General features: G+C 35.7%; 4 protein-coding genes across 5 annotated transcripts; 1 reads left to right on the top strand and 3 right to left on the bottom strand.

Annotated features, from left to right (window-relative positions):
• Window positions 1–5,891: 5,891 nt before the first annotated feature.
• LOC131622301 (precursor of CEP14-like) lies at window positions 5,892–6,911 on the top strand. The gene has a single exon (XM_058893330.1). The coding sequence runs from the start codon at window positions 6,067–6,069 to the stop codon at window positions 6,376–6,378; it is 312 nt and encodes a 103-aa protein (XP_058749313.1). The 5' UTR covers window positions 5,892–6,066; the 3' UTR covers window positions 6,379–6,911.
• A 669-nt stretch (window positions 6,912–7,580) lies between these two features.
• LOC131594488 (uncharacterized) lies at window positions 7,581–8,258 on the bottom strand. The gene has a single exon (XM_058866637.1). The coding sequence runs from the start codon at window positions 8,256–8,258 to the stop codon at window positions 7,581–7,583; it is 678 nt and encodes a 225-aa protein (XP_058722620.1).
• A 6,370-nt stretch (window positions 8,259–14,628) lies between these two features.
• LOC131644857 (protein NLP1-like) lies at window positions 14,629–15,683 on the bottom strand. Its single transcript, XM_058915467.1, has 3 exons — window positions 15,545–15,683; window positions 14,859–15,442; window positions 14,629–14,762 (listed from the first exon to the last, which is right to left on the bottom strand). Exons 2-3 carry the CDS (start codon window positions 15,405–15,407, stop codon window positions 14,661–14,663), a joined length of 651 nt encoding a protein of 216 aa, XP_058771450.1. The 5' UTR covers window positions 15,408–15,442; window positions 15,545–15,683; the 3' UTR covers window positions 14,629–14,660.
• Window positions 15,684–15,729: 46 nt separating this feature from the next.
• Window positions 15,730–19,349, bottom strand: LOC131644856 (ATP-dependent RNA helicase HAS1-like). Of its 2 annotated transcripts, XM_058915466.1 has the most exons (7): window positions 19,204–19,349; window positions 18,870–18,985; window positions 18,307–18,492; window positions 17,698–17,781; window positions 17,045–17,173; window positions 16,641–16,714; window positions 16,019–16,158 (listed from the first exon to the last, which is right to left on the bottom strand). In XM_058915466.1, the coding sequence occupies exons 2-6, from the start codon at window positions 18,945–18,947 to the stop codon at window positions 16,682–16,684; spliced, it is 510 nt and encodes a 169-aa protein (XP_058771449.1). In that variant the 5' UTR covers window positions 18,948–18,985; window positions 19,204–19,349; the 3' UTR covers window positions 16,019–16,158; window positions 16,641–16,681. The 2 variants fall into 2 exon arrangements, with proteins under 2 accessions (XP_058771448.1, XP_058771449.1); XM_058915465.1 differs by lacking the exon at window positions 16,641–16,714 and having other exon boundaries at window positions 15,730–16,158.
• Window positions 19,350–25,050: the final 5,701 nt, after the last annotated feature.

The raw sequence follows: 25,050 nt of genomic DNA, 5'->3' as shown, positions 1-25,050 counted from the left end.
CGAAAGGTGTCATTAATTAAACTAAATATAAACACAATTTGGCACCTAACAGGTGCAGTTTTTCAGATTTTTTGGACTTTTTGAGTGAATGGTAAATTAGTTAATAACTTTAGAGGGTAAAATTCCCCCCCCCCCCCCCCCATAAGCCCAATACCACACTTTTTTGGCCATGCTGACTTGCCTTGACTCCAAAAAACATTGTGGGCTCTTGGCATTAAGGCTTAACTGATTTGCTTCTCGCTCCACACCCCTGGCTTTACATTTTTTTTATTAATTATTTTTCCTTTTAATTTTTTATGCTTTTCTTGAAAATAATAAATAATAAAGAATATAAAATGTCATAATATTTTTAGAAATTATTTTAGCATTTTATTTTCTCATTTTCCCCCGATGTTTTAACTCAAAATATGGCCATGACCTTAATGCTTCTTTTGTGCTTAATCTTTGTGTGTGCTTGATGCTTAATCTTGCTTGATGATTGTTTGCTTGTGTGTTAACATGTTTCTTTTCTTTTAAAAGACAAAAAATATTTTTCTTAATAAAAAAAAAATATGTAATAAATATGATACGTATAAATTTGTCATGAGCATTAAGTATATAGGAAAAGACGAGCAGGAGTTATTCCTTACCTCTTCTTAGAGTATTTTGTATATGAGACACTTGGCTCATTTGTACGGAATACTCGCTCTCATATCATAGAATTTAGTATTATATATATCCCAAACAATATCAAAACTAAAGTAGAATATACTAAAATACCCCCAGACCTTGAGTATCATTTGATGTATCTCCTAACAAAACACTTTAACAAATCCAAATCCTTTTGCCTCTTGGATTTTCTCTTTAACCTTTTCATACAAGGGCATGTTATTTACGTTCTATCTCAACACAGGCTATGCCTAATGCTAGAACGTGAACGTGAACGTTAATATTGTCCATAAAATACACATAACAAATAAACCTTTTTCGAGACGAACTACGGAGCTCTGATTTCTTCATTGCACATTGAAGATACGTAGGCACAGGGTTCAGGAAATCTTGGAGAGTTCAATAATAATAACCTTTTATTTTTTTAATCAATTCATTTATGAATTCCCTTAGCAAGTTAGTCTTTAGATAAACACACCATTTGATTAGAACAACCAGAGTGGATCCCGTTGAGTATAACGGATGTAAGGGGTGCTAATACCTTCCCATTGCGTACTTAATTCCCGAACCCGAATTTGGTTGTGATACCATGTTATTTCCCTTATGAGGTTTTCTCGATGTTTTCCTTTCTCCTTTGGGATAAATAAAGTTCGATGGGGACTTTGTATTTTTTGCGGTAGCGACAATCACTTATAGATGTGTTACCTCGGTTTTTTATAACACCAAGGTAAAATGTGGTTTATTTTATCAAAAAATTCAAATGAGGCGCTCCCAAGACATATACTCTCATTTTTAACATGTTTAAGATGAAAGTTTCGTCGTAAAAAGTGTTATTCGTTGTAGTGCCAACCGCCGAATCGACTAGCATTTCTGCCACTAGCATTGAGTATTCACCTTTTAGTATTGCAGCGTTCAGGTCTCTAAAGTCGATAAAAACTCTAAGAGTCCCATTCTTTTTAATCACAAGGACAATGTTTGCAAACCAGTTGACATACCTAACAGTCCTAATGAACTTAGTTTTGAGAAGTCTTTAAATTACTACTTTAATCTTCGACATGACTTCTAGAACAAACTTTCTTAGAATTTGCTTTATTGGCTTCTTGTTAGGTCGAATAGGTAGTTTTATCTCCACCAAATCCCGACTAAGTCTTGGTATCTCATCATAATCCCAAGAAAAGCAGTCCTTGAACTCCTTCAATACTTTAATTATTTGCGTTCTTAGGCTTGGGTCGATTTTGACATTTATATATGTTGGCCTTTTGACCGTCCCATCCCCCGAATCTATCTCTTCCAAAGGATCCTGAGCTTGCATCTTTTTGGTAAAGACTGTTAGGTCTTTTTCAAACTCCAAAGGCTCTTCATCATATATGAAGTCGAGCCTGCGACTTTCTGAAGCTATTTCTTGGTTATTCTGGAAAATTTTAATGTTTCAAAGTCTCAACTGTTATGGCTTCGACATCCATTTTTTGTTGAACTTCGGCCTTTAAAGCCCCTCTTATTTAATTATCAGCCACCTAGACCGAAATCCGAGGTAGTGCTTGTGCCTCAGTCATTAATTTCTTATGTAGACCATCTATAACACCCTATACTACTTTAAGGATTACTGACGGACCCCACAAACCAACATGGGTCTTTTCAGCATGCTTTGTCCTCACTCACATGCTTTCTAGGAAACTTCCCAGAAATTCACCCATCCAATTACTACTTAAATTCAAGCATGCTTAACTATGGAGTTCTTATTTGTTAAGCTACCAAAAAGAAGATGCATCTGGTTGGTATAGGTAGTACCAATCAATCCTTATAAGCCTTTCTTTAACCATGTCGTCTCATTCCTGCACAACCTTATGATCCCTTTCATTCTGATGTGAATTCAGTTTTTTCTTAGAAGCTACCACAAGCCACTCATTGTCATGCCTTATGCACCGGCGACCACTCCCCTCCCCCGTCGGCCTCGGGTGTTACATGTCCACTAGCTTTTGCTTGGTTCATACCCGAACTACATCGTACTGGAAAAGGTCTGCTCAGATACCATCTGTAATTCTCCATATTGCTTTCAATATTACTGAATGACCCCACAAACCAACATGAGTCTTTTTAGCATGTTTTGTCCTCACTCACATGCTTTTTGGGAAATTCAGACTCATCATTGTTGACTAGTCATCGTCGCTATCATCATTATTATTGTTTTAAATGATGATGATGATGATTATTATGATGCTAGTGATGATGTTGAATCCGAATTAGTCAACAAATTGATGATTTTTAAAATAAACTAGAAGAGAAGGAACTGTTGTTATGAAGAACTTAGGTCATTGAACCAAATAATGTATGTTAAAGAGCGAGAGATGAGTTACGAGATCAATGAAATTCGAAATTGATTCGTTTAAGTTATTTTTCAAGAATAATTCGATTTATCAAATTATTATCTGCTACATCAATTTGAATAGTTGTATATGTTTAGTGAGGTGTAGGGAAAATAAGGAATCCACATACTTTATAATAAACTCATGTATACATACCACAACGATTATCTTTTACAACAGTAGTAAAATATTAATTTTTGTTCTAATTAAATTGTAGTTGTTGGTTTTGAATCCATGACCTATAGACATATCACAACGATTGTTTAAGATAACCGTTGTGATAGGTAGTGCGCTACCTAGTTTATCACCACAATCACAACCCCCTGTTGGATAGCAATATACTTATAATCATACGCTACCTAACAACGGACGTATAACCGTCATTATATGTATTTCACAACTGTTGTCATATATGTTTTTTGTACTAGTGTCCTAATGTTAAGTGTGAATTAATAAGGGACACAACTGGCATAACATTATCTGCATGCGTTGATGTAGTGGGGGTGTAGGAATGCCATCATTGCAGTTGGCATGCCATAAGTTTGTTCTCTACCGTTGAGGGGTAACAAAAAATTCAAAGAAAAAGAGGTCTTTGGTATCCTAAATTCTATGTAACCCCGAGGGTAGTTGGAACATTGGAAACTTGAGGTGGCGGCACCGCCACTCCTGGAAATATGGTTGAGGTCGACATTAGGCTTATCATAGTAGGATTTTCCCCAACAAAAGATGAAGTTCCTATGTGACCAACCGTCGATCCGAACAATAATAAATGTGAAACAAAGTAAATGAAGCAAATGACATTTAACGTAAATGTTTTGAATACAGAAGATTTGCAGAAAGTTAAAAAGGTGGATGCAGACTCACATTACCCACAAACTATTTCGCTCTGTAACTTAGGTACTTTAGTTCTATAGAGAATCAGTGAGAAGTTTGTGACCCTGATTATAATGTATGAGTCTACTTTATATACTAGTCCTAAATAATCGTTGACAACAGTTGTTTGTCACATGTTCGATGGGTGTCCTACCACATGGTCTTCATCCTCTGAAATGTCTCCACGCGTCTTCAAAGATGAAACTATTGAAAAACCAAGCATCATGTTGATAACCGCTTTGAACTTCTCAACTGCCTTTAAGAATCTCTAATTTACTTCTATACCACTTGTCGAAACATCCCTTCGCTTAACTGATTCTTAGACTTAAAAAATATGATAAGTCCTAGATTTTGGATATGTTTTGAATACTTAAAAAATTATATTTTGGGTAAACTCGTCAAACCCAATCATTTTGTCGAAAACCCTTTTTAAGATTTTAGATATGTTTTAAAGAGAGAGTGATCCTAATCTTGTGGATTTGTTCTTGAGATTCTTCCAAACCATGCTTACCTCACTAGTCGAAGTATTTAGTCGATGTGGTTGATGTGTCGAATCTTTTCATTAGAGACTTCTTGACACTTAGAAATTTTCAATGTAGCTATTAGCATTCTTCGTTGACTTTTCTCCGGCTAGAATTCCCAGGATAACACGCCCTCCTCAAGAGGAGGAACTGACTCTTCAAAAGTGGGATAGAGGACTGGTGTGATGGTGTCGACGATAGGGACAACATCGTGATGAGCGGAGGGTCGAGTCACTTTGAAAGGTACCATTGCTTACAATTATAGAAGTTAACAATAATCGAATCAATTAACAAAAACAATTGTTGTGGTGCGACAAAGGAAATATAGGAAGTTCGAAGTTGAATTTCGTAAGGATCAAGAAATGATTCCCATAGAAGACGCCCCTATTCTGACGTGGAACAAAAAATTGGTAGTAAGCTGGTGAAGCTTATCGTGAAAGGTCTCTGGCAAGGTGGTGGAGATCTCCGATAGACAAAGAAGAAAGTGTAGTTGTGATATTAGCACTTTAACGCTTAAGTCATTGAAATTAGGGAGAAGAAACTTTGCAAGTGTGCAATCAATTGTACCTTGGTGTGACATAGAGTCATATTTATACATAAACAACAATTAGAATTGTCATAGATATACACGACACTTTTTTATAGATTGTATTGTCGGATGAATCTCAACGACCAAGATGAGCACGATGTCTAACTTTATTACAAGACCTTCTAACAGAAATACATTTGTTCTTAAATCTAATGAACAAACTTATAGATTTAATATTCGTAATGAATCGGAATACCCTAACAGAAACACACAAGGAATGATTAGATTATGACATCAATACTAATTTTTCTTAAATAAAATGCTATTTTTGCTATAACATATTGTTGGTCGGAAAACCCTAAAACTCTATATGTTAAACAAGTGTTACATATTCAGTATCTTACTCTAACATTTGAAAAAAAAGATCTAAAAAAAGGAGCCTTCACATTATGTTCCTCAAACATTTTCTTGGGACATATTATTCATTAGTGCATACGTCATTGTATAAAGAAAATGCTACTTATTTAGAGCATAAAGTTTGAATTAATGAATCTTGGTGAACACACATCCTTTTCTTGCACACCATATGTAGAAAAACACGCCGACTATATTGAATATTTCCCAAACAAGAAAGCCAAATCTTATTTTCCGCTGAAACGAGTGAATGCCTCAATCTCAACCCAGCCAAGTCAGCCATGTTATCACTTTACCACACATTAACTCGATTTGACACATTGACGGTGTAATATGTAGCCAAATAAAATTCAAAAACGAAATTACCAAAAAGGGTTGGGCAGCGCTTACCTCACCACCACCTAACTCGTAAATTCCACGCGGCAAAAATGGTGACAATTTCGCAAAAACATGATATTATACTTTACAACACATTACTCTTTCTTTGACTAATAAGACTTTTCTCTTCTCTTCAATATACAACAAATACACCTTTCTCACTCTATTTATTTCAACGCATTTTTTTCCACTTCAAAACCAAAACTTGTTCTCCACGTTCTCTCTCTCTTCCTCTTTCTCTCTCTTTATATATAACACATCTTTGCCTTCAAGAAACTCACTTCTTCTCATAATCTCATAACCAACCCAAACACAAACTTAACACTTCAAAAACTCTCCAATGGCTCCCCTTTACACTACACAAATTGTTCTATTACTGATTATCTTTGCTTCTCTTTGTTCATCTCTAGAAGGAAGAAAACTTCTTATTGGTTCAGAAAAACAAAACAACAAGAAAGTTAACACCCCATCTTCAACAGACAGTTTGTTTCTCGCTTCACTTCCTAAGGGTACTGTCCCTTATTCAGCACCAAGCAAGAGAGGGAACTCTGTTGAAGTTGATGAGAAGCTCGTTGCACGTCACCTCATTAGTATTGAACATGAAGTAAGGATTCTTCTGCGATCTGTTCCTAGTCCTGGTGCTGGCCATTGATTTTTTTTGGTTCATTTATATACGATGACAACACATTGTTTCATTTGTTCAGTTTTTTTAGTTTTCTATTTTTTTAAGATTATTTTTATATATAGGGATAGATGAATTGTATAAAAGAGAGTTTAATGTTAGCTTAGCATATATGTCTTTGTATTATTGGTTTTGAAGGATAAATTAAATTATATTTAGGAATGAATGATATGTTTGTTTTTTACTTGACCAACTATTGTTTTGTTGTTTCTGTATAATGTTACCAAAATGACTTAATTTAAAATCAAACATCTTTTTAGATTGTTGGTTTGAAACTTCAGAGGCACCATCGATTACGAGGTGATCTGATTTAAGATTAAACTATGTAAGAGATAAGAAATGATCCAAATATTATTTGTGAGAGCATTTCTTTTACTCTCTTGTGATTAAATGTAGTTTCAAAATATTCAATTTATTATTCAACAAGATATTGACTAACCCAAAAATATTTAAAGGGCATTTGCACCAATCATAAAAAGTACAACCTGTAAATTCTTCCTATCTATCTCCAATCATAACCATGAAACTAGTTTTTATGCTAAACACAACTTCTCCAACATCTACTTCCATGTTATTAAATAACAGATCATCTCTCATTCTCCACAAACTCCACGATGTAGCCATCCACACAATACTTTCCTTGTTCTTACCACGTTTGTCTTTGAATGCCGTATTAAAGGACATAAAATGCTCTATGATATCTGGCTGAATGGAATACTTTCTATCCAGCCAAATTAATACCTACTTCCAAACTGTAACAGCAGTGAGGCAATTGAACAGGAGATGTAATGTATTCTCTTCACTCAAGCCGCATAATGGGCATCGATTTTCCATCACATCCAGAATGATGTTCCTTCAGATCAAATGATTCCTTGTGGGCAGTTTATCTAGCAGCAATCTCCAATTGAAAATCTTAATTTTTGAGGGAACTTTGGTTTCCCACATAAGCACTAGCGCTTCCTTCATTGGTTCATACAGCTGACCCATATCTTCCACCTGCATTATAACAGTATAGAAGGACAATACAGAAAATTGTTTTTCAGAATTTGGAATCCATACACATTTATCCTTCGCTCCTTGGATAGGTTGAATTTCGCTAAGGATGTTCTTCAGTGATTCATCTCTTCTTCACCAGTGACTCCATTTGACATTGCATTTGATTTAGGATAGTGTCAATGCCAAGTTCCTCCCTCCCACCATCCATATTCTGCAATCAAACTGTCCTCTATTCCTTCATTATTGAACAATGTATGGTATTGATTGGCTAAGGTTCCATTTCCCAGCCACCTAGCTTTACAGAAGGAAGTGTTCTTACCATCTCCTATCTTAAAGCTAATCTGATCGTTAAAGGCATCCTGCTTAGAGCCTCTCCTTTTGCCCACCATCCCCAAATCCCTGCACCACAAGGATTCCTTGTTTCTTAACCTCATATCCTTCTTTCTCAACCAGCTCAGTTGCAGATTCCCATACCTCACCCTTAGGAGATTCGACCATAGTGCTTCATCATCATTTAATACTCTCCATTTCCATTTGCCAAGTAAAGCTTCATTGAAAGCTCCCATATCTTTCAGCCTCAATCCTCCTTGACATTTCTCCTTGCTCATAGCTTTCCAGCTAACCCAATTTATACCTACCTTCTCCTCGCTTCCTTGCCAAATAAACTGTCTCTGTATTCTTCTTATGGTTTGGATCACTTTGACTTGCGTTCTATAGAAGGAGAAGCTATAAATCGGCATGTTGCATAGAATTGAGTTTACCAAAGTGACTCTCTTTCCTATTGACAAATTTCTTCCTTTCCATAGAGCCAATTTTCTTCGCATCTGTTTGACCACCATATCCCATGCCTCCATTCCTCTGATGTGAATACCCCTTCCAATCTTTCTCTATCACCATCATCTAACTTCTTGAATTCAACCTCATCTAAGACAAGTCTATGCAGTCCTTGATCCTTGATTTTTGCCTTAAAAAATCTTTTGACTTCTACTTTGATCTCCTCTACCCCTTCAAGCTTTACTCCTCCTTGGCTATCCACTGATGAGATGTGATTTCTTCTTTCCCTGGATTTTATCGCATTATGGAAAAACCTTGTATTTGAGTCCCCTTCTTTTATCCACTTGTTCCTTGACTTTTGCCCTAATATACTTTTTTTGTAATGTATGCACTCCCAGACCTTCTTAGGTGCCAAAAATCCTTCCTTGTTACTCATATCCGTCGAGCTATTATCCAATATGTTCAATTGTTTAACAACTTCCTCAACTTTCAGCTCCACATGACCAAAGACATTATGGTTCCACCACCTAAGTCTACCTCTCAACTGTTTTAGCTTCTACTTTAAAACAAACGCCTTGCTGCCCACCACTTTCATCGAATCCCACTCCTTCTTTAAGAAACAACCAAACTCTTCATTATCGAACCAGCAGTTCAGAGTCCTAAAGGGTTTTGGACCCCAGTTTATGTCATTAGTTTTGATCCAAACCGGGCTGTGGTTATAGATATCTTTGTCACCTATTAGTTGATTTTTCACCTTCCACCTTTCACAAATATTTTCTGTTAACATTATTCTATCTATCCTACTCGATGAGCCTCCATCCAAGCTTGACTAAGAGAATGTGTTTCCAACAGGTGGGTCATCTACTAACTTCATCTGGTCTATAAAGTCATTGAATTCTTCCATATCCTTAGAATTGTGACTTCTACCTCTTCCTTTTCTTTCTTCATATGTTCTTACACAATTAAAGTCCCCCAAATCACCCAGTTCCCTGGATCCAGTATCAATTTGAAGTATATGATTTTCTCCCACAGTTGCCTCTTCAAGCCTAAATTACAAGATGAGTACACATATACAAAGTAAAAACAAGTACCTTGCCAATGAGCACATATCCCCACGAAGCCTTCTCCTTTGAAACTAAAGATTGGTTGAATCACATCTTCTTGTCACAAAATGATTAAGCCTCCATAGTAACCTTCTGATTCCTTCCATGTCCACCCTATCTTTTTCCCACCCCATAAGCTACATATTGTTTTATCTTCTAATGTTTGCATCTTCGACTCCTGAATGAAGCATATATCTGCTTTCCCTTTCACCAAGAGTTGGCTGAGTCTCTTTCTCTTCAGCAAGTTCCCACATTCTCTGACATTATATGAGACTAAATTCATAATGACTTTATTGATTTCACCTTATTGTCTTTTTTGAATATTCTCTTCTCCTGGTCTTTTTTCTCCAAACTTCTAATTACCTCCTCGTATACCTCATCACCTTCATTTCCTGTTATTCCCATCTCTTTGATAGTCCTCCACATTTTTCCTACCGCATTAGTTTCTATGGGCCCCCAAAATCTTTTATTTCCTTGTTGAACATGTGAGTCAGCTATACTTTCGCAACACAAAATTGATCCTCCTAAGAAGTTATTGGATTTATCGCTAATTCCTTCTACTGAATTTTCTGTTTGTGCACTTGCATTCCTAATTTTCCTTGGTTTTTTGACAGATTTAGAGCCGCAAATTATGATTGTGATATTCCCACTCTAGTGCTAGCTGCATTCGTAACCAGGTTTGCTTTTAGAAGTAATGAGCCCCCCACTATTTAGACTAGTGCTGATTGGATCTGAATCTTCTTGTTGGGCCAACAACATACCTTTTAGCCCACTATTTTCCAGCCCATCTTGGTAAGTACCTCTTGTCTCCTTCTGAATTATTTGAACTTCCCGCACATTTTCTGTTTGACTTTCACTATCTCTCCTCTTCTGACCCATGAATGATGTTTCACCTTTTTTTTTGTGCTTTTGTATGCCTATCATCTCCTTTCATACACCCGTGCCACTCCTACTATATTTTTCTACAAGAAAAGATGATGATTGTCCCATACCTTTTTCATTGGCATTAAATGCCACCTCCTGACTAACTTCCAAACTAGTTATAGCTTTGCCTCATTCTTCGTACTTTCTATTCTTTCCTTCACTTTTCTGACATGAACTTTCCTCCATCCATGATTCCTCTCTTTCTGCTACTACCTCGTTCGTATGCCACTCACCGTCTTCCTCTTCATCTTCAACGCTGTCTTCCTCGGAGCTATCTTCAGAACTGTCTTCTGATGCAGATTCATTATTCTTCATTCTTGATGTTTTTGTCACTTCTATTCGCTTCGGCCCATATTCATCCTCCACCACCTTGATCATATAGACGTTATTATTGATATCCATATTGAATATCCTATTGAGATTCAAGGAATACTTTGTTCTCACTAGGATCCTTGCCATATCCATCTTTGACTGATTCATCATTTCGTCATCTGAACAAACATAACATCCCACCGGAGACATTATAAATTTAAAGAAGTCTGAAGACCATGCGTGACACAACACTCCATAGCATCTCAACCATACCCACCTTTCATTTTCTACCACTTTCGGTGTCCATTCTTTGATATCCTCGAACCACTGTTCTAACCATCCCTTAGCCTCCTCTACCATAGCCTTGATATCACCCTGGATCGCTTCCTCCAATAAACACATATTCGCTCCTAATGGTGTTACTTTTACAGAGAACACTCCCTCCATATGCATTTGCTCCTGTATGTTATAAGACGTCCCTGATTCCGCTACCACACCTATGTATGCCTTCTTGAACCTTGCTAATTCTTCATCCTTGACCGTGTATGCCAGAGGGGATTTTGAATCCTTCCATCTATTAATGATGATCCTTTCACCTCCTCTTCTTGAAGGAATATTGACCTCATGAACTCTTCCTTCTGTTCTCCCTTCTCTTAGCACTTGCATGTAAGATCTCTTCTCATGCCACTTTCCTGCTCCATTACCCTTATTTTTGTTAATGACTCTCTCAGCCCCATTGTCTCTCTTATTCAAGCCACCTCTTTGGGAGATGTGTATCTCCTTTGCCCTTCTCTTTTCCTCTGCTCTCCTCGTGAATACCCCTTTAGTCCTTTTATATTCGGTACGTTTGCGTAAATTTTCTCCCCTTCAATAATAATGTTGTCAAGTTTAGCCGCCATAACCCTAACATCTTCCACCCATAAAAACCTTACAAAGCCATATTTCTTTCCCCTCCTATCGTTGTGTGGAGGAATCACAACTTCATCTACATTTCCATAATCCCTGAAAATGTCATACATCTCCTTCGCTCCATAATGCTCCGGTATTTCTGTAAAAAAGAAAGTTGTTTCAGGGCTACCATACTCGCCCATCCTTCTTTTCCCTTTCGCTTCGTCCCAACTGTTCTTTCTTTGGTAGCTGTTAGTTGCCTTCCTTTTGTGGTTCACCTTCTGCCATCCATCCTCTCCCCCATTGCGATCCATTTGAGTGAAAACAAGAAGAAAAAATTAAACTTGAAAAAAATAAACTTGAACCCTAAGAACCAGAAGATACTACCACCAAAACCAAAGCCCCTAACCCTAAGGTTAGGAGTTTAAGCTGAAGATCTTAATGGAGTATGCCTAGTTCATGATTCGTTGATGGATGATTTGTCTGTTGATTGTGTTTATCTTGCATCTCTATCATTCATCGCGGGTTTTTCGTTCTTTATTTATATATTAACCATTCGGGAAAAAAAACTATATGCAATAAAAAAAGAGGAAAAGTGGAAGTAATGTATACCAGGTTTAATTTAATTATTTAATCACTTTTATAACTAGTAATTTAATAGATTTAAGTTACACTTCGATACTTCTTTTTAATTCAAAATCTCTACACTAATTATATTGGCTATTAGAATTTTAAATTTTCTGACCATCACTTTAAATTTAATGAAAATTTGAACAAATCATTAATCTTAATCAGAAAGAGCCACATCCTTTATACCAAAACCATCCACATAAAAAATAAATATTTATTCTGAAAAACATTTTTTATTTTATAAATAAAATATATTAAAAAAATCATAATTTAAATCGGTCCAATTACCACTTACGTTTGTAGCTCATAGAAATAAGTCACTAATTATAAATAGTTAATAATGCACAATCTCATATAAACTCATTTAATTCAATATTTTTTTCTAATATTACTTGTGCTTTTCAACCCATGCTTTCTCTAAATCTAAAATCCCTCATTTTCACTCCTACTCTTCAAAATATTTATAAGAACCAATTATTTACAATGTGAAACTCTTCACAAATATAGACCAAAAACTTTATGTATGTTGTAAATAAGAACTACTCACAATTATAGAGTTTGTTTTACAACACACAATACAAAAGACTAAACTCAAAAATTTATACTAATTCTCAAGAGTGTTTTCAAATAAGCATGATGACCTCTTTATATAAATGCCTTGATTCATCCAAAAAGTTTAATCGAATAAAAGCAAATTCAAACCAAATCAAATTTGTATGAAATGGAATATTTTTATAAGAGCAAATTCAATTGAATATTTTACTTACAGTAAATATTGAATTAAATCTTTTCAAAATATATTAGCATAAGCTAGAGAAAAAAAATATTTCTGAATTAAATCTTTTAAAATAAACAGAATTTAAACGAACAAAAAACAAATCTTTTTAAAGAAAAAACGCGCAAGAACGGAGACATTTCAGATAAAATGTCTCATTATGTCTGATCTTGCTAAACAAGTTACTACAAAAATACAAAAATATGCCAACCATGTATCTATAATAACAAGAAATAAGAGTTTAGTTACTTGATAATGTGAGATTTGAAGAAAAAGATTTCTGGTTCTCATATATAACTATTAGTATTTCCCATGGTATAATTTTATAAATAAAAAAATCTTAAATGTGATGTCCATGACCTATTTTTAGAGAGTGAAGTAGGTAAGATCTTAAATTAAAAAAAAATGTGAAGGAGGAAAAAATGGCGTTAGACATGGTTCTTGTAAGCTGTATAAACTTAGTGGGCTGGCATGCATTTTATCAAAACACAAAATGCCAGAACGACGAAAAACGCGTCAACAACACATAAAGATTACTCCCCAACTGCTATTTTTGTTACTTTTCATGATCACCGTCTCATGCCATTGGCCTCTAAATATTTGTGACATGACATTCCAAACTTTCTTAGTTACTAGTACATCTTTTATTGGCAATCACTAGTGCAAAAATGTTAATTTACACCCGTTTTTTATTAAATTTACACCCATTATTTTTAATAAAAATCGGGTGTATATCCACAGGGTGAGAAATGTCTAACGCATTTACACCCGTTTTATACCCGTTTAAAACGGATGTAAATACGTTCGTAATTACTCCCTATTTTAAAAATATCGGGTGTAAATACATTCTACGTTACACCCTATTTTAACAAAAATCGGGTGTAATTGGGCGTAATTACGTTTTTAATTACACCCTGTTTTAATAAAAATCGGGTGTAATTGGGTGTAATTACGTTTTTAATTACACCCTGTTTTAATAAAAATCGGGTGTAATTGAGCGTAATTACGTTTTAATTACACCCTATTTTAATAAAAATTGGGTGTAATTGAGCATAATTATGTTTTAATTACACCCTGTTTTAATAAAAATCGGGTGTATTTGAGCGTAATTACATTTTAATTACACTCTATTTTAATAAAAATCGGGTGTAAATACGTTCTTAATTACACTCTATTTTAATAAAAATCGGGAGTAAATACGCCATTTATGAATGAACAATTATATTATATTTAAATCTATTTACACCCTATTTCATATACACCATTTAGTTATATTTCATTTTTAGTCATAATATTGCAAATACTATAAAATCATACACATAAAAATCATATTTTAACTAAGTCAATATTTTTAATATTAACCAAAAAGTATACAAAATCATGTGTAGTCATAATATTTCAAGTACTATAAAATCATACACACATAAAAATCATATTTTAACTAAGTCATAACACTTTCTTCATATATATAAGTTTTCTTCTTCTTTTATTTTTGTTTTGGCAACATTTCTATGTCTTTATCCTCTTCAACCATTTGCATTTGATCTTGAAATCTTAACATCTCCATGTCACCAACATAACAAGCTGAATCAACAGTCGATATGCAACTCATCATCATATGATTATTATTGTTCATCTGATCCGTTGGAAATGTAATCGAAACACTGCATCCACCACCACTGGTAGTACCTTTTCCTCCTCCTTGTTGTATGCAAGGAGCCCATGTTAGCGCTAGTGGCAAATTGTGAGTCTTGCATACAGACGCCAACACCTCTACGATCTCATTCACCGCCACTTCGTACAACTCCTCAAAAACCTTATTACTCATTATCATATGTAAAACAATTAGGTCAAGAATTGAATCTAGTATTGATTTGATGAATGATGGAATGCATCCTTACCTTTACTGCTGGTGGAATATTCATGTTGTGGCTACTTCTAAAATCAACAGCCTGCACCAAAGATAGATAGATCCATCAATCACATGTTTTAAATTACGGTAATATTATTAAACTAGTACTAATGCAATTAATTGAGAAACTACAAACCTCGGGAGCATTGGAGAGATGATCGAGTTGTGGACGATAATTGATGAGGTTTTGATTGGCGATAACAAACTCAATGACACCTAGACATGTTCCACTTCCTCTTTCGAACACAGGAAATGCTAAAAGAGAACCATATTGTTGCTTCTGTTGCTGATGTCGCGGATACTCGTGGCTTCTAAAGAATCGAACATGAACATTCATGTTTGGATTCACAGAAATCGGAACAGATGAACTGGAATCCTGCTGCAGATATTGAATTGCTGATCTCCTCCTTAGAACAGGCACCCATATGTGAATAAGTATGTTGTTGAAAGAGTTCTTTGTGTACTCTTTTAAGTAACCAACAGCAACTACTAATCTCTCTTTCATCAAAGTCGATGGACCTTGACTCGCCCTCGGCCCGATCCACCATCTCTTCCCAACAACAAAACCACTTTCCTGATCAACTTGATGATGATTAACATGGTCACCTTCTCCCATTCCAATGGGAATATTATTGGCCATGTAGTGTTGTTGCTGCGTCGACGCAGTTTGCTGCATAGCTATCATATTATTCTCACTAGCTTCAATCCAGCAACCTTCTCCTAAGAGCTCCTCAATTAAAAAAATAATTGCACAATTATTCAGTTCCTATTTTAAAAAGGTGTGTTTTCAATTAAAAAACAAACGAGCTTTTAAAAGCCTACCTTGTTCTTCTTCTCCAAACCACCAATGACCCTATCAATAGCTGCCTCGAAATGATCCATTGTGACTTGTGCTTCATCGGTTCTTGCAGCAATCAGGGCAGCTTCATTGCAAACATTAGCAATATCTGCTCCAGCAAAACCTGGAGTAAGGGCTGCAAGCCTTTGAGAATAATATGAGGGCTCATGGTCAAGTTTGATTGTTTTCAAGTAAATCTGAAAAATCTTGTCACGGCCTTTAATGTTGGGTACATCAATTGTTATCTGGCGGTCAAAACGCCCAGGCCTAAGTAGGGCGTTGTCTAATATACCAATGACTAACAAGTTGGTGATAGCCCCCATCATGAGCAAGGACATGAGCTTTGGCAAGTCATAGACTCCATTCTGTTGCAAACATCAGTCTTCTTCTTCAAATCAGCTAATAGACTGTCAGAACCATATATATGAGTGTTTTTTAAAATTGGGGCATTTTCTAATATAAACTTCAGGAATTGAATTTCAGCTTCATCTCTATCAAAATTAGAAAAGGAAAATAAATTGAGACAAGTTTTGAAACAATAAGGCACTGAATTCAATATCCACTCTCCACCTTCCATGCAAATGATTGGATCAAATTCCTGAATAAATACCAATAAACAAGTCAATACAAAAAGATTTTGGTAGATGATTTCACATACAGTAAGCAATAAAAAGATCAATACAAAAATTCCATCTATACATTGAATTCAGTTCTCAGGAGCTAGAGATGATAACACCGAAGCTACATAGCAAACTCCCAATTTAGTCCTCATAAATTTAGTGAGAACAAATGATATCAATTTGGTCCCAATATTGATTGATGTCAAAAACTTAATATGAGACAAGCAAATCAATATAATAAAATTTTACAGGCCAATTTTGTTTTTCGGAAATCTTTTGATGACCATATTACTCTAATAATAATAGCATGATCATGTTTTCAAAAAATGAGGAACTTGAAAACATCACTTTCAAAATGGCCAATCGAACTCTCTGCATGTATTAGTTTATGCATTATAATCTATGATCACAACCATAAAAATGGTTTGTATAAATCTTAGCATAGTAATAAAATACTCACTGGTTGGTTGATATGATAAGTGCAAGTTATTCAATTTAGAATTAACAATATTTCCAGAGATCTATAAAAGCACCCTGCAAAGTACAATGGACATTATAGAATAATATATAACACGAGTTGTCCTTAGAAATATTAAACCACATATAGGCTTCAACCAAATAGCTTAAGCAATAGGGAAGTTGATCTTTGAGCCAGGTGATAAAGATTCTATTTTGTAATCTCCATTCTTTTAGATAAAGAATTTTAGCATAAGAGAGCCACAGATTTCACCCAATAAGAGAGCCAGAGTTGGAAGGAGTGTTAAAGTGGGTGTTTCTAGCACTACTCTAAAACATTGACTAAATCATAAGAAAATCATAAACAGTTTTAAAGGACCAACAATGAAACATTAAGCAACCACGTACCCTTTGAGGATTCATGCCAGCAGCAGCAACATATAGATCAAGCTTCCCAATTGCAATGCCAATTACTTGAACACCAAGATCTCCAAGTCCCAGAATTCTGCTCCCATCGGTAACTACAATCATATCGACCTGAAAAGCATCAAATGAGAAGTCCCCATTTGACACTTCGATAAGTTAGTATACATCAAAATATTATCTAATGAAGCACATAGGTCATAAACAATTTAAAAACATAACAAATGCTAGTGTTTAATCTTCTAAGTACAAGTTAATGAGCAGGAGACTGATTTGTATCCATACAGACAACTATGATACTCCAAATCAAACACAAAGTAGCAATTTAAATCCAAATCAGAGCATGTCTAATGCCAAAGTTACAACTAAAACAAATTAGAAACCCACTAACACGGGACTTAGAAGAAACTACATCTGTCTTTCAAGAGTAATATTTGTATTTTTAGGAAAAATTCACTATTGTATTTTTGCTCAATGGTAAGAAATAGACAATAGTAATATTTGTAATCTTAAATTAATGAAGACCTTTTTCCAGGTATTTTCTGGTTCAATTATCCAATCCACATAAGGAGATGGGATGGACAAAGCAATTTAAAGAAACCACCATAATAATTTCACATGCTCGGCATTATAGGTACCTTTGGGAGGAGCTTGATAATCTGCTTCAATTCATCCTCAAAGTTTGCTTCCAATAGCCTGTCAGCTTCATCAACAATGAGGCACTGCCAACGAATTCAGGAATATAAAAGTTAGAGAATAGCCTGAGTCTACGCTATATGCATCCATGCATCTACTTATTTCAAGAGCAAGCGGGAAGGACAGATGAATAATGTCATAATGTATGTAAACATAAAATAAATATCAGCCAAAATACATTATGAATGAACTTCTGATTAAGATCCAATAGATATTTTGTAGCCAAGGTGTCCATGTGATGAGCATTGAACTATCACATGTATATTCTACAAGAAATGCTTACGTTACTGATAAGCATCAAACACTTGTGTGTACATTCTACAAGAAATGCTTACATTACTGATATCCATCAACCACTCACAAACCATACTGATGAAAAAAACACATCATTAATAAATACTAGATGATAGATTGCATGGAAATAATGTATGATATCTCAATCAAAAAGTGTTTCAGATGATCTATGAGGATTGTTTTATTTGTTTTTATTTGTTTCAGATGCCAAAGTTACAACTAAAACAAATTAGAAACCCACTAACAAAATTTAGTACCTGAATAGCAAGCTCTCTAGTGGGACATATGACAACAACACCAGCTCCACTTCGAGGATTAAACTTAAGTTTATACAAAAGCTCTACAGCAGGAATTAAAAAAGCAAGGGTTTTACCAGAACCAGTCCTTGCAGCACCAAGAACATCTTTTCCACTCAAAAGAGGCGGAATCGATCCTGATTGAATCTATAGATTACAGATATCCCCAATGAACAAATCATTTAACAGCTACAAATTTTTACATCCAAAACATAACAAATTAATAATGCTAAAAGGCATAAACTATAAGAATAGATTAATTTAGAGATAACAGTTTTTTTTTCAAAACTCAACGCGAAAGCCGACAAAATCCAAATACCAAAACTTTCATTCAAAATTCCTCTTCCTTTCAGCTTCCACTAATTTCTATCTCCCTCCATTTAAAAATACCACTCACATTACTCTCACAATTTCATAAAACAATAACAAACAAAACACAACAATGCATAACATAAACAATCACAAAACTACTACCCCTAATTCTATAATCATAATCTCGAACAAAGTCAAAATCAAACACATACCCGACGCTTGTCAGCTTCCAAATGCTCTTGCTTCCGAGACGAAGCAGAGTTGTTCGGTAGCACCTGAGCCGACGCCATTGAACAACAGCAAACGATCTAGAACAGAATTTCAAAATCTACAAAATTCAAAATCTCACGAATCAACAACATCCACGTTGCAATGAATTTCAATCGAACAACCTCAAACCTAAAAATTCGAATAGAATTTCCCAGATCGATGAAAATTTGGGAACGAAAATGAAGATTGAACCAATTTGATTTTAATTTAAACAAAAAAAAATGAAAAATGAAAATTGATATGTTAATTTTCTCTCTTCTTCGTCGTTTTGGATACCTCTGATTTGGTATGCAATGGTTTTAGATGCTTCCTCCATTTTTGTGTGCTAGATTGTTCACAGATAGATTGTTCACAGAGAGCTGAAAAATGGGTTTGGTGAAATGAATGCGATGGGTTTGGTGAAAGAGTTTTAGTATATTTTATTCATCTAATAAATTTAAACCCATTAATTTGATAATATTCACAATATTCACTTAACTAGTTATTAAGAATAATATTTTGAGTTATAAAAATAAATAATTTTTTTAAGTCTATTTAAATTTACGCCCGATTTTTAATTTAACGGGAGTAATTGAGATTTAAATATAATAATATTTTTAATTTAAACCCTTTTTTAAAAAATAGGGTGTATATTTTCACGTGATCAATTATAAACTTACACTTTATTTACAAAAGTGCCACCGTGTTTCTTATTTACACCCGTTTTTAGTATATCGGGTGTAAATTTTAAAATTATATTGTTTATTTTGCACTAGTGAATATTAATTAGAAGAAATCAGAATTATAATTAACAAGATTGTTAATTAAAGTATGAACAATGTGTAATGTGAATTTTGTGTTTCGGTTTCAGTGATACACGTGAGCTACTATTTGTTGACTTGTTGAGTTTCTATATTTTCATTCTTTTTCTTCATTAGTTCATTTTCTTGAAAGTGATGTTTTTTCCATTTGAGGTTGCGTGTTTGAATAAAATATTTGAATTCACTAAAAAGTCATCAAAAGGAGGTACTATATTTCTTCAAGATCGCATTGTGTTGTGCATGCCTTGTAATCAAGAAGGTGCATACTTGGCTTCACACATTCTTCGATCAATCATTTTAATATCAATTTTAAAATATTTTTTTAACGATTATTCTAGTTGATACTAGTCATAGTATATATAATAAGGTTTTTATTTATAAATTAAATTCTTTGATTAATTCAAAAAATCAGAGGTGACATGCGATTTAAGTGGAACCAACAACTAACGGATCAAAAAGACTATAGAACTTATAGAGCAATCACATATTTAATTTAGCATTAGAATAGCTATATACTTTCTAAGTTTTTTATTATTCCAGCCTCTACACATAATTGTATCTATAATTCTTTTCCTTATACTTGTGTTGTCCACATCGCTACCAAAACTTTTTTGATTCTTAAGATTCCATACTTCGTAGATAGTTTCTGTGATGCCCATATTTGACGACGGCAGCTCTGACGCCTTTGCCTTTTGCCTGCCGTATTAACCAATCAATCTCGTGCTCCCATCTTACAGGATTATGTTGCACCTGTATCTAGGCAAGAACCTCTAGCCAGATATTCCGCGTATAAGGACAAATAAAGAATAGATGATTGATAGATTCCTCGTCAGAGTATAAGCAACAATTTGTATTGTCAATCATTCCAAATTTAAATAATCTATCCTTGGTTGATAGTTTCACTTGACAGGCAAGCCATATAATAAAACAAGCTCGAGGTCTTGCCATATTTCTAATACATCAAGTCTCTCCACTTAACCTTTTGGTCCCAACATTGTAGCGCTTTGTAGACTTGACTCATATTGAAACTATTTTTATTCATGATATTCTCCCACTCATTCATGTTCTAAACAATATCTCTTTGTTTTAAGATCGCCTTCATGATCCATGTATGATTGAGTTGAATCTTAACCTCCATCAGCTGATTGTTTTTCAAGTAGTATGCTTGAATCCATCTAACCCAAAGAGAGTCTGATTTGCCACTAAAATTCCATAGTAACCTTATTTTTATATAATAAGGTTTATATAAAAATAAAATGTAAAGCGACAATAAATTATGTTTTAGATGAAAAATATAAACTTCTTTGCTCTAAGGGAGAATTCTCATATATTTATACAAAACACTATTGTCTGCATGCTTGACACATGACTATAATCAAACAAAAATATTATAACCGTTTACAAACTCTTTGCATAAGTATATGAGAAAGTTAATGTTGACATTTCGATTTTGTTTGTTCATTAACCTTTGATTTCATGTTTTGTGAGCGAATTTTCTTTAGATCTATTTTGCCCTCTCTTTAAAGTTAGCCTGCTATGTTCTCTTCGAAACATCTTTGGATCTCACTTTTAGACATCTTTCGAACATTTGAATTTCGAGTGTAACAACCCCCCAAATGTTATCTAGCAAAGATAGATTTCTCATTGACATTTTTTTGCCAATAATTCAAAGTGGGAAACTCCATCAAAAACCATAGTCCATCGGGATCCTGGCTCGGGTCCTTCCTCCGGTCCTGGTTGTTCGTAGTCAGTAACTAGCATAATATCTTCATCTGGGAAGTCAAAGTTCAACGCTTGATAATCATCCACTGCTTGATGAGCCAGATGATCAGCTACCACACTTCCTTTGATCGCTTTTTGCGAAGTGTACTGGATGTCATACTTTGTTAAGATCATTTGCCATCTTGCTATTCTTCCAGAGAGAGCAGGTTTTTCGAACACATACTTGATAGGATCCATTTTGGAGATCAGGAAAGTGGTATGGTTTAGCATATACTGTCTTAGTCGGCGAGCCGCCCATGCTAAGGCACAGCAAGTTTTCTCGAGCAGTGAGTATCTTGTTTCACAATCGGTAAACTTTTTGCTAAGATAGTATATTACATGCTCCTTTCGGCCAGACTCGTCATGTTGCCCCAGTACACACCCCATTGAATCTTCTAACACAGTTAGGTACATTATCAGAGGTCTTCCTTCCACTGGTGGTAGCAAGATTGGCGGTTTTTGGAGATATTCTTTGATCTTATCAAAGGCTAACTGGCATTTGTCATTCCATCTTTCCACTTGATCTTTCTTCAACAGTTTGAAGATTGGCACACAAGTAGTAGTCATGTGGGCAATAAATCTGGCTATGTAATTCAGACGTCCCAAGAATCCTCTGACTTGTTTCTCGGTACGGGGTATGGGCATTTCTTGAATGGCTTTGACCTTGGCAGGATCAACTTCAATACCTTTGCTGCTGACGATGAAACCTAAGAGTTTACCGGATCTTACTCCAAAGGTACACTTGTTCGGATTCAGTCGCAACCTGTACTTCTTGAGTCTGTCAAACAGTTTGTGCAGATGACCTAGATGCTCTTCTTCGGTGTTGGACTTTGCAATCATATCATCCACGCAAACCTCTATTTCTTGATGAATCATATCATGGAACAGAGCTACCATTGCGCGTTGATAGGTTGCTCCTGCATTCTTTAAACCAAAGGGCATTACTTTATAACAAAAGGCTCCCAGGGTGTTGTGAAGGTTGTTTTTTCCATGTCTTCGGGTGCCATCTTGATTTGATTGTACCCTGAGAATCCATCCATAAAGGAGAATACCTTGTATTGTGCAGTATTGTCAACTAGTACATCGATGTGAGGTAAAGGGAAATCATCTTTGGGGCTTGCCCGATTCAGATCTCTGTAGTCTACACACATTCTAACTTTCCCGTCCTTTTTAGGCACAGGCACTATGTTAGCTATCCAAGGAGGATAACTCACAACTTTCAGAAAGCCAGCATTGAATTGCTTCTCAACCTCGTCTTTGATCTTCTTTGACATATCCGGCCTACTTCTTCGCAACTTCTGCTTAACTGGAGTGCTACCTTCTTTGATTGGCAGGCGATGAACCACAATATCCGTGTCAAGGCCAGGCATATCTTCATAGGACCAAGCGAATATCTCAAGGTAGTCTTGTAACATTTGAATCAGTCTTTGCTTGACACTGCCTTCTAGATCAGCCCCTATCTTGACTTCTTTCTTTTCTTCGTCACTGCCCAAGTTGATAATTTCAATTGGCTCTTCATGCGGATGTATAGTCTTTTCCTCTTGTTCTAACAGCCTTGCAAGTTCCCTTGGTACTTCACAATCTTCCTCACTTTCGTCCTCAGTTTGGTAGATCGGATTTTCAAAGTCATGACTGGAAATAGCAGAATCGTTATCAACAGGATCTAGAGTGAATGTGAATTTGCATTTATTATGTGGGTGTGTGTAAGAACACATAGCTATTTGAAAATGAATGAAAGCAAAGAAAGAAAAAGGATCACAAAATTTGAATATGCAAACGTCCCATGATTTTATTGAATGAACATGATCATGGTATGACAAACCCTTATAAAAAGGACCAGTGTGCTTCGGGCAAGGCACCTGGCTTTTAAGTTCATGGTTCGATAGTACAGGAACCGTTTTTATCTTTGAACATATAAACAACGAAAACAGGAAATTGCATTTACTCCTGATCAAAGGAGATCACATCCTCAGCTTCCCAGTTGTTCAATCCATTGTTGTGAGCAGGGAGTATCCAGCTGCTCCAGTTGTAGTTGTCTTCTTCGTCTTCCACAACATTGATTTCTTTAGTGGGGAAATGAGCTGTTGATCCTTCAGGATAAGCAAGATACTCTGCTGGATACGAGAGCCCAGGCTGAGATATTTTTGTTGGCTGAGCGAGGTACCCGATAAGATCGTCCCATCCAGTTGGAATGATGTCTTTGAGGGAGACTTGTGCATTCTGGGGAGCAGTGTATTGTGTCAGGAAATCATTCTCGTTATTTGGTGTTTCCCAGACTTCTTCAGGAGCGACAGGGCTTGTGAATGTCATATTGTCTTCGAAATGGTTGTCCCATCCAGTTGGAATGATATCTTCAATAGCGATCTGCGAGCTCAGGGGAGCAGAATACTTCACCATATAGTCATACTTACCACTTGGTTCTCCTAGTGTATCCCAGACTTCTTTTGGACTAGGTGGACTTTGGTATTGCTCAGTGATGGAACTTGTGAAACTTTTGCAATCTTCAAACTGATCACCCCATCCAGTTGGGGCAATGTCTTCCATGGCAATAAAAGAACTCTGAGGTGCAGTGTACTTTACTAGAAAATCATACCCGCCGCTTGGTTCTCCCAAAGTATCCCAAACTTCCATGGAAACAGGTGGAATTTCATTTGGATATTGCTGAATAATATGATTCAAAAACACTCCATCATCTTCAATAGCATTCACTCCTTGGCTGATGAAATGTGACATTAATCCTCCAGAACGAGGACTTTGATCGTTCTTATTAGCATAGCCCAGACCTAGCTTATCGAACTTGTAAGGTACATCGAGGAGCTGTCCCCATACTGTGCAACCACCTTCTTCGATCACAACTTTGGCATCTTTGAGAGAAGCCATAGTTGGAGTTACTTTTGTAGCAGGAGCAACAGAAATGTGTTTGGCAGTAGAGACATCTGGAGGGACCATCTCAAAAGATTGGCAGGGAGTTTCGATGAATTCTCCATCCATCTCAACATACTTGGAGTTACTCAGGTGGCTAACCACATATTCTTCTTCGCCATAAACTGTGACGACCTTGCCTTTTACCGGATACTTTAACTTCTGATGCAGGGTAGAAGTTACAGCATTTGCCCCATGTATCCAAGGGCGTCCTAGTAAACAGGAATATGCTGGGTGAATTTCCATTACGTAAAAGGTAGAATCAAATATCTGAGAGCCCACTCTGATTGGGAGCTTCACTTTTCCGTACACTGTTCTTGTTGACCCGTCGAAGGCTCTTACCACAACATCGCTTGGTTGTAACATAACTCCTTCGAAGTCAAGTTTTTCCAGTACTGCTTTTGGTAACACGTTCAAAGAGGAACCGTTGTCCACCAGCACATGAGACAAAGTGGTGCCGTTACATTCAATGGAGATGTGCAGGGCTTTATTGTGATTTTTCCCAGCAGGGGTTAAATCAGCATCAGAGAAACCGAGACCGTTATTCACTGTTAGACTGGCAACACAATTTTCGAATTGATCGACTGAAATCTCCTGTGGTACATGTGCAGCTTTCAGGAACTTCATCAGGGCCTTGGCA

Source organism: Vicia villosa, linkage group LG1, assembly GCF_029867415.1.
Source record: "Vicia villosa cultivar HV-30 ecotype Madison, WI linkage group LG1, Vvil1.0, whole genome shotgun sequence".
Taxonomy (NCBI): domain Eukaryota; kingdom Viridiplantae; phylum Streptophyta; class Magnoliopsida; order Fabales; family Fabaceae; genus Vicia; species Vicia villosa.
The sequence above is the reverse complement of the archived record's forward strand: the minus strand, read 5'-3'. Positions and strand labels throughout refer to the sequence as shown.

Excerpts from the sequence above, each read along its gene's own strand:
- LOC131594488 (XM_058866637.1), bottom strand. The coding sequence starts at position 8,258 with ATGGAGGCATGGGATATGGTGGTCAAACAGATGCGAAGAAAATTGGCT.
- LOC131644856 (XM_058915465.1), bottom strand. The coding sequence starts at position 18,947 with ATGGCGTCGGCTCAGGTGCTACCGAACAACTCTGCTTCGTCTCGGAAG. Across the intron at positions 17,174-17,697 it reads TTATCAAGCTCCTCCCAAAG|GTCGATATGATTGTAGTTAC; the intron begins GTACCTATAATG and ends GATGCTTTTCAG. Across the intron at positions 16,159-17,044 it reads CTGGCATGAATCCTCAAAGG|GAATTTGATCCAATCATTTG; the intron begins GTACGTGGTTGC and ends GTATTTATTCAG.
- LOC131622301 (XM_058893330.1), top strand. The coding sequence starts at position 6,067 with ATGGCTCCCCTTTACACTACACAAATTGTTCTATTACTGATTATCTTT.
- LOC131644857 (XM_058915467.1), bottom strand. The coding sequence starts at position 15,407 with ATGATAGCTATGCAGCAAACTGCGTCGACGCAGCAACAACACTACATG. Across the intron at positions 14,763-14,858 it reads ATCTCTCCAATGCTCCCGAG|GCTGTTGATTTTAGAAGTAG; the intron begins GTTTGTAGTTTC and ends TCTTTGGTGCAG.